Source organism: Sinocyclocheilus anshuiensis, unplaced genomic scaffold (assembly GCF_001515605.1).
Source record: "Sinocyclocheilus anshuiensis isolate Anshui unplaced genomic scaffold, SAMN03320099.WGS_v1.1 scaffold2067, whole genome shotgun sequence".
Classification (NCBI taxonomy): domain Eukaryota; kingdom Metazoa; phylum Chordata; class Actinopteri; order Cypriniformes; family Cyprinidae; genus Sinocyclocheilus; species Sinocyclocheilus anshuiensis.
This window is the reverse complement of record NW_015540844.1, coordinates 402,101-416,935: the sequence shown is the minus strand read 5'-3', so window position 1 is coordinate 416,935 and position 14,835 is coordinate 402,101. Positions and strand designations below refer to the sequence as shown.

At 34.5% G+C, this 14,835-nt stretch overlaps 1 protein-coding gene across 1 annotated transcript; it reads right to left on the bottom strand.

The window, feature by feature from the left end:
- Nucleotides 1–1,045: 1,045 nt before the first annotated feature.
- stk35 (serine/threonine kinase 35) lies at nt 1,046–14,358 on the bottom strand. Its single transcript, XM_016484971.1, has 3 exons — nt 13,662–14,358; nt 8,706–9,464; nt 1,046–1,709 (listed from the first exon to the last, which is right to left on the bottom strand). Exons 1-2 carry the CDS (start codon nt 14,179–14,181, stop codon nt 8,746–8,748), a joined length of 1,239 nt encoding a protein of 412 aa, XP_016340457.1. The 5' UTR covers nt 14,182–14,358; the 3' UTR covers nt 1,046–1,709; nt 8,706–8,745.
- Nucleotides 14,359–14,835: the final 477 nt, after the last annotated feature.

Here is a 14,835-nt window from a genome sequence, read left to right as displayed (position 1 = left end):
CACTGGCTTTACCTGGTACAAACTTCCAGATCACAGGAAAAATATCGACTAGCTGCTTATTGTGACCTTACATTGATGTCAGTTCACCTCAAAATGAAAATTTGCTGGAAATGTGCTCACCCTCAGGCCATCCGAGATGTAGACGAGTTTGGATTATTGTGATGTTTTTATCAGCTGTTTGGACTCTCATTCTGACGGCACCCATTCACTGCAGAGCATCCATTGCTGAGACACTGATGTAATTTCTCCAAATCTGATGAAGAAATAAACTCATCTACATCTTGGATGACCTGAGGGTGAGTAGATTATCAGCAAATTTTCATTTTGAGGTGAACTATTCCTTTAACATCAGTCCTTATAATTAAACCAAATATTAAATTTTTTCACAAAGGTCTTGATCTGATATCTGGCACATCTCTAAAGTATCTGGTAGTGTGTTTGGGTGAAGTGGATTCAAGCTACAGTGACTCAACGGTGCCCACAGAAACAGAATCATGCAACATTCCGTATGGAATATGAGGCAATTCAAACCGTTCCATTCCAACGGAACCAAAACATTGCAGACAATGTGAAAACAATGTCCATTTTTAGAGCGTTTTTTGATGAGAAGAGCCAATAGAAAATCAGACATTTTGTGAATGAGTCAATGTGAAGTCTGTCAGATGAAAAAACAAAAGTTCATTGATCCCTCACCAAATTACATACACTACATCAACAGTCGAGTCTGCATAGAACATCAAATAATCTCCTGTTCAATGGTATTAGTACGAAAAATAGTCTGCGTTGTGTTTATACCTGACCTGTATCTTGACTAAGAATAGATCATTTGGATTAAAGAAAATTGAATTATTTGACAAAACTTGCAACTGCATTAATGGATCCTGTCAAAACAAATTAAAATAAAATTCTAATATATATATATATATATAGTATATATAATTATTATTTTTATTTTTTTTGCAAATGCTTTGTTAATAGAACTATAATTTTAAACCAAAATGGTGACATTTCAAATAAAACAAAATTTAAAAAAGAAGAAGAAAAAATTTAAATAATAACGAGAACCAATCCAAACACTTTCTAAAAATAAGGCACAAAGGTGATTTATTACTATTTTTTTAAAGAAGTGCTATAGTTTGGGTCAGAAACATTCAGACCTACAGGAAAGACAGGCCACTATGTACCCAGTCATTCACATTATACCATTCACAGTACGTCTTCATGGTCGTGAACTTTATAATAACTTCCTTCTCTGTTGTCCTGTAAATATATTCTAGAGCATTCAACAACATTCGATCGATCCTAGTGCTGCATTGAACTATTTACATCTATACTGTCTGGTATACCCCTTGCAGACGAATGGGGCGGTAGGTAGTTTTCACAGAGGTGCAGACCGGATATGTTTGTTTGAGGACATGTGTCTAAATCTGGCCCAAAACAACAGCACAGTCTCAGCAGAGAACGAGAGGGACGTGAAATCCTTGCTGCTGAGATTTGAGCAGGAAAAACGCATGGTCCGTTTGGAAGACTTGCATGAGGAATCCGACGCACCGGAGTAGAAATAACCTGCATAGCATTTCCTTGTGAGGGGTTTTAAATATAGATGTCAAGTCATTTGATTTCACTTCTGCTTTTTGGAAGCGGTCACAAAACGCAATTCACAGTTCCAGGATCCGCTGTCCCTTTTTCATTTCCATCGGTCTGCAAACCTGTAGAGAGAGCACAACAAGAGAAACAGTTACTCAGCCATACACAGCCATTCCCTATAGAAGATCTTTTCCAACACTTCAAAAAAAATCACGCTTTGATAAATCAAAATCCTAAAAATTAAATCATGACATGCTAAGTCATAATTCTAAAACAAAAAGTCAAAATTATGACATAAAAAGTAGAAACTCTTTAATGTAATATAATTTTGACTTATAATTATTTGACGTTATTATAATTATTACTTAGAATATCATAATTTCATCTTTTTATGTCATAATCTTTGTTTAAGTCAAAATTATTACTTTTTAGGTCGTAATTACTATATGAATTTTTATGTCATAATTTTAACTTTATGACAAAAAGTCCATCTTATATTTTGACGTTTATAATTTTAACTTTTTAGATGATAATTTTTTATTTCTCATAATTATGACTTTTATGTCTCATAATTGCTACTTTTTGTCATAATTATGGAAACTCTTTAATGTAATATAATTTTGACTTATAATTATTTGACGTTATTATAATTATTACTTAGAATATCATAATTTTATCTTTTTATGTCATAATCTTTGTTTAAGTCAAAATTATTACTTTTTAGGTTGTAATTATTGCATAGTATCTCATAATTCAAATTTATGCCATAATTTTGACTTTATCTCATGATTTTACCTTTAAGTCATTTTTTAAAGTTGTAATTATCACTTAAAATCTCATTAACTTGACTTTTTATGTCATAATTATTACTTTTTGTCTCATTTGCCTCATAATTGTAACTTTTTATGCCATAATTATTATTGTTTTAATCTCATAATTTTAACTTGTGTCAAAATGGACTTTTATATCCCATAATTGCTACTTATCTTAATTATTACGTTTTAGGTCGTAATTACTATGACTTTTTATGTCATAATTTTAACTTTTAGTCATTCTTATGACAAAAAGTCCATCTTATATTTTGACGTGTTATAATTTTGACTTTTTAGATTCAAATTTTTTATTTCTCATAATTATGACTTTTATGTCTCATAATTGTTACTTGTCTTAATTATGACATTTACATCTCATAATTTCTACTTTTTGTCATAATTATGACTTTTTAGGTTGTAATTATTACTTAGTATCTCATAATTCAAATTTATGCCATAATTTTGACTTTTTTCATCTCATAATTTTACCTTTTAAGTCACAATGTTTTTTTTTTAGGTTGTAATTATCACTTAATATCTCATTAACTTGACTTTTTATGTCATAATTATGACTTGTTGTCTCATTTATCTCATAATTGTAACTTTTTATGTCATAATTATTGTTTTAATCTCATAATTTTAATTTGTGTCAAAATTGACTTTTATATCCCATAATCGCTACTTATCTTAATTATGACTTTTATATCTCATAATTTTTATCATTTCTTTCTGTCATAATTATGAATTTTTAGGTTGTAATTATAAATTAGCATCTCATAATTTAGATTTACGTCATAATTTTGTCTTTTTTAATGTCATAATTTTACCTTTAAAGTCACAATTTTCAAAAAGGTCGTAATTATCCCTTAGTATCTCAATTTTGATTTTTAAGATCTTTTTTATCTCAAAATTTTGACTTTTTATGTCATAGTTACGACTTTTCTATCTCATAATTTCAACTTCTTATATGATCCACGCTCAAGCATACGTTGAAAGGCATGCATGCTCAGCTGCGTGCGAGACAGACCAGAACTATACAAATGCAATAGTTATATTTAGAAAGCATCATGAATAACTTATTTGAAAACACAATAATTCAGTGACTCAGTGCGTGACAGGTTAATAGAGAAAAATAAACACACTAGACAGAGCCACACTCATCGTTTACACATCGACATGTTTAAACGCGCGTCAGCTGGTTATTGATAATGATCACAGCTGCGATCTGACCTGAACACAATAACAGCGAGGTGCTGATGGAGGTGTGATCTGATTGTTTTTCTGAGTTTGCCCTGATCAAATGTACTTTACAGTGATATTTCTCACAGAAGGACTACATAAACAAAATCAGATAAATAGACGCCTTTAGCCTGTTATTGAGACACACTGAAATAAAATGGTGTAGGATTTAGTTGGAAACAATTTTCACACAGAAATTGCTACACTGCAAAAAAAAAAAAAAAAAAAAAAAAAAGTATACTTTACAAAAGTCTTTCTAATCTACCTAATTTCATGTTTAATTTAATTTCAATTTCATTTTTTATTTAATTTAATGTTTAATGTGAAAAATAAACAAAAGATATTAAAAATAATACAATTAAATATAAATAACTGAACTAATAAATAAATTATTAACAAGTATAATTTACTATTAGAAAGTAAATGAATAAAATAATTGTATAAAATTATAAAACATCATTACTGATCATTATGACTGAATATAATTAATATAATGTTACACGTTACATCACATTGTGGTGTGAACTACAGAAAGTGTGTATTTTACATAGTTCTTAAATAGTTTTAAAAATAATACAATTTGCCATAAATGATTAATAATAATAATGATAAATACATGAAAAATATTTAATAAATAAACATAATCAAAATAATAAAATTAAATAAATAAATAAATGCAAAAATATTAAGTAGAAAGACTGAAATAATGGTTTTTTTTGTCAAATGTAATTTGCTTTAATTACAACTTCGAAAAATTGTTTTACATTTAGCTTATAATTTAACAGTCTGCAAAGGTTTTTTTTTTCTTTACTACAAAATGTTATACATGAACTTCATCTGATAGATTAAAAACAACTTTTCAGAAACAGTTTAAGCTTAACAATAAAAAAAGCAGCCTCTGATTGGAAAAATGTGCTAAATAACTGGAAAAAAGCATGTTTTTAGCCCAATTATCAGCTAAATGTTATTCCTGCTTACATAACAGCCTATAAACACTTGCTCCGGCAAAACCTCCCCAACCAACAATCCTGGAAAACACGCCAAAACCAGCCCTAGCTTTCCCGAAGGAGCCCGAATCTCCACAACGCACATAAACAATGGTAGTTTTGTGCAAGCTATGTGATCCGAAGAGACAAATGCTGTGTTAACTTACAAATCCTGGAAAACACGCCAAAACCAGCCCTAGCTTTCCCGAAGGAGCCCGAATCTCCACAACGGACATAAACAATGGTAGTTTTGTGCAAGCTATGTGATCCGAAAAGAGACAAATGCTGTGTTAACTTACAAATGATGTGAAAAATCTGACTAATATTGGTGCATTCTAATGCATTTCTTACATTTAGTTTGGTGTATGCCAGCACAGAAGCTGCAGTGTTGAACAGACATGTGCCCACAGGCAGCACGAGGAACACACTCTACTGTATATCCCAGCTGCTGTGAACTCAATGACCCACGCACTAATGACGAGAATCACAGAAACAACACAGACACCATTAGACGGGTTTGTGTTACTGTGTAATAATTATAACAAGTAACAAAGATCATTTGTGGACTTTAATTACAATATACTGATTTGCTGTATAAAACCACTTTATCTATTCAATGATTTTCGTGCCACAATAATGTATTTGAATTAGCTTCATTTTAAGCTTTTCTTAGTAAATATTGATATATAGACAATTAATTTTGATTAAAGGGTTAGCATATTATTTAATTGATTAAAGTGTTTAATCGATTGACAGCCCTACATCTGAATAAATTAAAGAGAGATAGCTATGATTCAAATATAACTGATTCAGCAAACCTAGCAAATAAATGTGGTATTAAAAATAATACATTTAAATGTAAATAAATTGCATTTACACAATTAAATTAAACAACAACAACAACAACAACAAATTAAATACAATAAATAAATTAAAGGGTTAGCATATTATTTAATTGATTAAAGTGTTTAATCGATTGACAGCCCTACATCTGAATAAATTAAAGAGAGATAGCTATGATTCAAATATAACTGATTCAGCAAAATTGTTATCTTACAATACAAATAACAAACCTAGCAAATAAATGTGGTATTAAAAATAATACATTTAAATGTAAATATATTGCATTTACACAATTAAATTAAATAACAACAACAACAACAACAACAAATTAAATACAATAAATAAAAACATTAAACAGCACTAAACAAATGAAATATTAAATAAGTCAATTAAAATGTATGAAATATTCTAAAACATTATAAATAAAATATTTAAAATAAAAAGTATCAAGAATAATAACATTACATAAAATACAATAAATAAATAAAATAATAAAGATAATAAAATTACAAATAAATACATAAATAAAATAATTATATAAAATTACGAAACATTATAAAACATCACTACACATTACATATAAATTACATTATTGTAGTGTGAATTACTGAAAGTGTGAATTAAAAAAAAGCTATTAAATAGTATGTAAAAATACTAAAAATAAAAGTATTGAAAATAACACTAAAAATAAATAAACAAACAAATATAAACAACATTACAAATTACAGTTAAAAATGAATAAAATAAAATAAATAAAATTCTAAAACACTATCATTGATAAGGAACATAATTTGCATACTCTTATTTATAACGTGTACTTTTCATTCTCGAGGTGTGAATTACTGAAAATGTGCAGTTTTTAATTAAAAAAGGAGAAGCAATATCATTACAGCTATATTTAAAATTTGGATTCAGAACATTTATGATCCTCTGATGTGAGTAACGTACCCAGCACTACACACATTATATGCACTATATCCGCAGTAGCGATTGAGACACATGCAGGCTGGCAGGCAAAGAACAAAATGTTCTGAACGTGAGACCAAAGACACCTCAGTGTCTCACAGGCTGCCGAACAGGGGCGTATGGGGTTAGGGAGGGCGGACGGGGGGCTTCTGTGCCCAGCTGAAATAATCTCCTTGTCCCAGTCTAAAAGTCGGACTAAAAGAGAACGGAAAGAACTCGGGGTGTCAATAAGCAAAAATACCCCCTTTTACCCCCCTAAAACACCAGCCAGACTCGCGGCTCACTCCCAGCCTGCTTGCTTTGACGGATGGCTGCTTCCATTCAGGTCGTCTGGGAGAGGAAGGAGGGTTTGGGCCCTGGTGTGTTGCATAACTTCTCTATATGCTCGCTGAAAGGAGTACACGTGCATGCACACAACCCTCAACCGATCTGACACCAAATAAGCCGTCGTCATTGCATTTCGCTGGAGATGCGTGCTAGTCTGAGCGAGTCATTGTTTATGAATGTTCTCGCCTCGGGACACCAATCCAGCGGGTTTTGATTAAAATTGTGCTATAAAACAGCTTCTAAAACGCATTTAATTTCCTGTGGCCTTTTGAGTTGAATCTCATCCGATGAAAAATCCATAAAAGAATGCAATAATCTGATGTAACATGAAGCACCTGGTTAGGAGTACGTCGTGTATTAAACTCTGCCGTTATTGCCTCTGGCTGAGTGCATTCTGCTGCTAAAACGGTGTCGGATCTTGTTAATCAGATCACTCATGGAGCTCAGGGTGTGGCGTCAGAAAAGCAAACAGGCCTGCGAGTTGTGTGATGGGTAGGGCATGGTAGTCTCGCAGGGTACCTGCAGTCCCTGAGGCCAAATACATGGGTTTGATTAGAGAAATACAAAGCAGCAGGACAGATGAGAAATTCATGAATAAGCAAACTCAAGATCGGCCTAGCTTGGATTAAAATCAATTTGGCACCTTAGAGTACTTTAACACATAAGTAAATTTACCTAACTATCACTTACATACTGTAAAGGCTGCCGATGGTGTGCTGAAGAGATGACGTACTTTTGTAAACCTATTTTTCTGGGCAATTGTTTTGATAGAGAGAACCGGAATACATTTTCTAGTTTCAATGTTATTTGTTCTTTCAATTCAAAAAGTATCAGCTGTATGCAAAGTGATTCCTCGTATGTGTAAACATACCTGGCAATAAAGCTCATTCTGATTCTGATTCTGATTCTGAGCCACATTTGGTGTTTGACCACTGAAAAAGTGTAGAATTTAACAATTTACTCTTGGAGCCATATTGAGATCTCAATATCTCTGGAATTGAACCATATAGGGCCGTAAATATGAAGATAGCAAAAGAAAAGCTCATTAAAAATCAAAATCTAAAAAGACATTAAGAGATCTCTAATACTTCTTGAGTTACAGCAATGCAAACTTTGGAGGAAAAAAAGTGCTTTTTCCCATATTTGAAGGGTCACCCTTGGCATATAATGCAACAAAGATGACTAAAGTCAACAGATTTTACTAATAAACCTACCAATCTCTGTGTAAAAATAAAATAATGATGCTGCCATCTTTATAAAGTCATTTTCCCCCAGTGTAATTTGGCTCCACATCTGAAATTTTTTGACGCCCCTCTACAAAATAGTGGATTACTCTAGTAAATATACATCTACGACACTGAATATTTGGGCTTTTAATTACTATTCATGCTTGTCTTTCTTCAGAAAAAATACTATTTTTTTAATATGGAAATTTCTGAAATTTGGTTGATTTGACACAGATTGACCCTATTGGGTTTTGGTCGAAACTACAAAAATATGGGAGTTGTATACGCTTAAAGGGGTCATATGATGCTGCTAAAAAGAACATTATTTTTTCTTTCTTTGCGTGAACATTTGGGCGGCGTTATGCAAATCTTCCCACATCGTGATGTAGACATGTGGGGCGTGTTAAAACGAGCCGTTTTAGGGGGGCGTGGACGAGTCTTAACTTTAATAAAGAATATGTCTTTGGGTTTGAGACTTTAGTCTTTGCAACTTTAGGGATCTTATCTATTCACGAACAACTTGAAACACTTCAAATAGAAAGGAAAACTTGAAATCGCATCATATGACCCCTTTAAAACATTTTTAACAACCCAACAGGTCTTGTTTTTGTGCATTATGGGATTTAAACTGCACTCTTTTGCTCTTGAATATTTTGATCTGAGGCGAACAAAAACAGTGAATGCAACATCTAAAACGACACCAAAAAACTGCAACCCACCTGAAAAAGTTACGTGCTTGCTTCGGCCAATCGGGTTGGCTTACGCCGCACATGTGACTTGGTCCATTCTAACCTCCAACTGAGACGCGTCAGGTCGGTCCTGCGGGTTGACTGCCAACATGTCCTGCAGAAGCCGCTTGATGCCTTCAGACATGATGCTCCGGGTCTTCTGTGGGATGTTCAGGACCATCTTCGGGTTCTCCAGCAAGGCCTCGCCCACCGGAACGATCTCGGTCCCCTGGCGAACATATGTGCCGAGGAGCTCTCGCTTGGACTCGGCATCGATGAACGTGATCCGTTCGATCATGGCCCAAATGATGATGCCGAGCGCAAAAATGTCCGCCTTGGCAGTGTAGTGGCCCTCCCACACCTCCGGCGCCATGTAGAAGTCAGAGCCGCATGCTGACGACAGCCAGAATTTGTTAATGTTCACCATGTTTTTGTTAACCTGGTTGTCTCCTTCGTTCTCCATGCAGCTGAGCCCCGCGCAAACCTTGCTGAGGCCGAAGTCGGAGACCTTGATCACCGGACTGCCGGATTTCTGCGAGATGAGAATGTTGTCTGGTTTGAGGTCTCGGTGGACGATGTTGTTCTTATGGAGGAAGGCCACAGCGCTGGTCATCTGCTTCATGAATATACGGTTGGTCCGCGGGTCAGGCCGCCGGGAGAGGATGTACTGGTTGAGGTCGCCGCCGTCGCAGAACTCCATAACAAACCAAAGATAACACGGTTCCTCTGGGTAGCCCAAGATACGCTCACCTGGAAAGATAGTAGAATGCGGTTAGCATGCATTTTTGAAAGAAGACTCTTGTGCTCACCAAGGCTGCATTTATTTACTTAAAAATACAGCAAAATCAGTAATATTGTGAAATATTATTCAAATTTAAAATCACTGTTTTTTATTTGAATATATTGTAAAATGTAATTTATTTCTGTGATGCAAAGATGAATTTTCAGCATCATTACTCCAGTCTTCAGTGTCACGTGATCATTCTAATATGCTGATCAAGAAACATTTCTGATCATTATCAGTCAAATTATGTATTATGTCAGTCAGAATGGAAAGCAGTTTCCAGTTGGAGCAAAGATTACAAAGACAATGTTTTCTTTGTAATAACATACACTGATTAATCATTTAAAAGAAGATCAGAAATGTGGTTAAAGTCAATGATAGATAGCATCTAACAGCATCTAATCTTTTTATTTGTTGGTACTCTTGGCCTTTTTCAAATGTAAACACCCAACTTAAATATATTTTTAAAAACATATCGGAGAACAACAGTGCTATTACAGTATCATTGAGATAATATATTATAATTTTATTAACTATATTTTATATTTTTTATTTATAACTTTATTAATATTTTGAATTTATTTTTATTTGATTTATTTTCTATTTTTTCCTATCTATATGAAGTTTTAGTCATTTTGTTGTGCGTTTTTAATATTTTTATTCATTTTAAATTTTTACATTTTAAATGTATATGTAATTTTTATTCATTTTTATTTCCGTTTCAGTTTTAGTTATTTTAGTACATCAAGTTAAACTAAATAAAAATTAGAAATGTTGCCTTGGCAACTAGTTAAAATAAAATACGTTTATTTTTTATTTTATTGCAGTTTATTTCAAGTAATGTTTTTTTCATGGGTTTAGTTTTAATTAACGCTAATAACCCTGGTTAGAACTAGCATTTGAGGTAACTGTAAACCACCGTTGGCAAACCAAAGCAACTCCATAATCTACTCATGTGCTTCATTGAGTTATTTGTGCTGAGTCAGGAGAAATGGCTCTTTATTGAATGTCGCTGGTCTCTAACTGATAAGCCGCTGTTTCGGTCTCATTAACAAACAGACATGGTTGTGTTTGATTAAAGCCAGTCCTGTTCAAACTACAGCGGCTTTACTCTTCATATGCCAAGCCTTAGAACTAAAGTGTTGGTTTAGCTGACTCAGACAGGCTAGCAAAATACCAATCAGACTTTAGCTGAGCAGATTTCCACTGAGCAGCACGCTTGGAGGCCATCCAAAGAACACTGTATGAGCGTAAGCGCTAATCTGCCAGCGTTCTGTGATAAATAACACAGCTTAACTTCAGGAAACAAGGGTTGGGAAATGCATGGAGAACAGGTGGACTGTGACCCATACAAATACTGTAAGAACTGCTAAACACTTGGGAATGACTGTCTCCCATAATCCTAAAAAAACAAATGTAGGTCATGAAGCTGTATCTCCCAAACTGAGATTATTAAACATCATGACATTTGCAGCCATTTACATTTGAAACAAAAATTAAAAATCCACTGGAAAAATTGCAATTGACAAAAAGCCCCAGAGAACTGCAGGTAGTGCTGGGCGGTATACCGGTTTATACCGAATACCGGTGTTTATTTTAGTTATAATATTAATTTTTTAAATACTGCGATACCGGTGTATGTCGCTTAAACAACGTTCGGAACGCGACAGCATTAACTACACAGAGCCGTTGTTCACTGACGAGCTGCGCAAAACCACGTTCATATTCGCGCGATTTTTTGCGCAGCTCGTCAGTGAACAAAGTCTCTGTAGTAAATGCTGCTCGATGTGAAAGCCCGCAGTTGATGGAGATTTACCGCTGATTACAGAACCGGCTTTCTGACAAGATGCGCATTAAATATCGCATGCGATTTATCGTGCAGCCCTACTCTTTAGTGTAGATGCATGTTGATTTTATTAGACGATGCTGCGATTATAAATGAGAGTGACTCCTGGTTAACTTGTATTAGAAGGGGACGTGTTTAGTCACTATTTAGTGTGGCATTTTTTGACAATATTCACTCATCATGACAGTAAAATAGGGCATTCTAAGTCAATATACTGCAGTATTTCCTCTCTCAATCAGTAGAAAATATGGTTAACACCCGGTCATGCATGAAAAAAAAAATACCGTCATGTACCGTGAAACCGGTATAATTTTGAAAAATACCGTGATATAAATTTTTGGTCATACCGCCCAGCACTAACTGCAGGGTTTGTAAGTTGGAGAAAGGTAAATGAATTAATGAATGAATGACTAATAAATAAATACAAGCAATCAAAATAAAACAATTAAGAAGTATTAAATACTTGGATCTGTTTGTTCTGTAATAAATATAAAATCTTAAAAATAAAATATTTTAAAAAATTCAACACTTCATGTTAAAAAATATGGTTAACACCCGGTCATGCATGAAAAAAAAAATACCGTCATGTACCGTGAAACCGGTATAATTTTGAAAAATATCGTGATATAAATTTTTGGTCATACCGCCCAGCACTAACTGCAGGGTTTGTAAGTTGGAGAAAGGTAAATGAATTAATGAATGAATGACTAATAAATAAATACAAGCAATCAAAATAAAACAATTAAGAATTATTAAATACTTGGATCTGTTTGTTCTGTAATAAATATAAAATCTTAAAAATAAAATATTTTTAAAAATTCAACACTTCATGTTAAAACTATATTCAGGGTTCCCATGACCATGGAAATATTGGGGAATTTTAACAATGTAAAAATTTCCAGGACTCGAAAAATCATGGAAAAACACAGAATTTTCTCATTTACATTTTTTTTTTTTAAAGTTATGCACCACCCTAAAACATTTAATGAGGCAGAAATCGTTCCTTTTTTGGTGATTGCAATGATTTAAAAATGAATCTTTATCCTGTAAATGTGTGCAAAAGTACATCAACTCTGACAGTATATTAATAATCCACTAGAAAAAAATGGAAAAGTGACTCAAATTTTGAAAATTGCACACAGTGATCAAGAATAAATATTTTAGGTCAAAGGGATCTGGCTGAAAAAAAAAAATGTGGGAATTCTTGTTATAAATTAAGCTCCGTAAATGCGTTTATTAGCCAAACTGAACTACTGATCACACAAACACAAAAATCTGGCCTAGTCAGACAAACATATGTCAATAATTCCCAAACACATAAAAAAATATATTTGCAGAAGTTGACTCAAAATGCATCAGCAAAATCATTTATATTTAAATCATTTCTAAACAAGCCTGTAATGTGAGGATTATTTCCATTGTGGACGAGGCCACTAAATGGTGACACTTACATAACAGCAGTCAGCATAAAATAGATCCTGCTACTGCTGAGCACAACCACAAATACAGCCCTCACACGACACCACAAACACGCAACACACCAAACGCCATTTCAAAAATTATAAACATATTCAAAAATCCCATTCAAATGCATTTTAGATTGAGTACAGCATGTCAGAGTGCAGGATGTTTAAATAATTAATGTCAAAACTATATTCAGGGTTCACATGTGCATGCAAATATCAGGACAAATTTGGATTTCCAGGCCTTTAAAAGCAATACAACTAATGAAAATGTCTAAATGTCTAAAACACCCAATGAGCTAAAACTGTAAATGTCTACATTAGTGCTTGTATTCTGCTGAATGACAGTACAGTTTAATCTAATCTGATTTTTACAACAGGCCTACAAATGACATGAAAATTACCGCATTATTACATCAACTAGAAAACCATTGGAAAAAGTGACTCGTGCTTTGAAAATTGCATACAATCATCAAAGTAGATCAGCAGAGGTGAACATCCAAACTGGCCCATATGGGAGTGAAGGGGTTAATGCATGATGGGTGCTGGAACATGATGTTCCCTCACGCACAGTATGCCTTCTCTTCCTACTTGGTGCACGTTTATTGACATGCATTTAAGATGCACAATACTACACATGCAGTGTGGAATGTCACATGTTTACAAAGTTGCATTGCTTTTATGCAGCTCAGAATGCATATGTAGGCTACAACAACACAAAACAATCCACTCAGAGGAAAGTAAATCAGATATCAACCAGTATCAGTCACATTATGAATTATGCATTCAGTGCAAATGCTTTCAAACAGTTCCAGCATGTGCTGTCAGCCATGTGGTTGTTCAACTTAACTTACCTTTCAGAGAAGTTTCCACTAATCTCAAATACTGCTTGTTTCGTTTGTTCCCGTGGCTCATTTTCTGGGCCATCCCGTTTCTTTGCAGCACGCACTCCTCCAGCTGCACCACATTCTCGTGCTTCTTCTCCAGGCTAGCCAGGGCCCAGAACTCGGCCAGCGCCAGTTCCACTTTCTCGGGTGCGTCGCAGCGGAGCTTCTTCACGGCCACACGGGCTCCGGACCTGCGGGCGATGGCCTCGTACACCACACCGTAGCTCCCGCGACCCACCTCCCGGATCAAGCTATACCTGGGCGTCTTGAAGAACATCGCGGGATGGAGACTGTCATGCTTGTGGAAGCCTGTGGAGAAACAGTCTCCTTCCTCCATGAGCTCCTCCTCCTCATCGTTGGTCTCCACGGGCAGCGGCCGCAGAACTTTACTGGCATCCCGCCTCACGTTGGCGTTGGGCGGCTCGGCTCGCTTGCAGCCCCGCCGGAGGCGCGTTATTCTCCCCTGTGTGCCGCTGCGCAGCTCCATGAGTTTATTACCCCCTGTGTTAACATATGTTTCGGGGCAATACTCCTATATCTCATAACGTCCCTGAAAAGCTGCGGGCTAACAGTAGTCGCTTTCGGGAAAACTCGACAGGTTCGTTCGCGTGTTTTTGTCACTTCCTCTATCTAGCGTTTCTGACTGACATAAACAATAACAACCTCAACAGGAGAGAGCGGAGGGGGCGTGGCATCAGCGGCCTGTTCCATTTCATTCATCAGACGGGGGAGGCGTGTCACAAATCCTAGTTTAATAAAACATCATTTATTCGCAATGTTTATTTATTTAAATATACCTATACAAAATGTAATAATATTAAAGTTTCCCCCCCCCAAAATTAATACACTTCGTAAAGAAGTTAATCGTTCCATCATGCACAAGACGACAAAATAAAAATCTGACAATAATTTGAACCTGATGTTTTTATTTATAGAATTGTACATTTTAATAAGGGCAGCGGGTATGATTGTAAATGGGCTGACATCTGGATAAAATAAAATATAATGTCCGATAAAGTCTATAATATAAAAATGGGGGATGCATATGCAATTCTTGTTTTTATTTATTTAAAAAAAATAATAAAAATAAATAAATAACAGTTACTATGTTGTTTATGTGTTAAGAACAATAGCTGTAATA

Excerpts from the sequence above, each read along its gene's own strand:
- stk35 (XM_016484971.1), bottom strand. The coding sequence starts at position 14,181 with ATGGAGCTGCGCAGCGGCACACAGGGGAGAATAACGCGCCTCCGGCGG. Across the intron at positions 9,465-13,661 it reads AGTGGAAACTTCTCTGAAAG|GTGAGCGTATCTTGGGCTAC; the intron begins GTAAGTTAAGTT and ends CTATCTTTCCAG.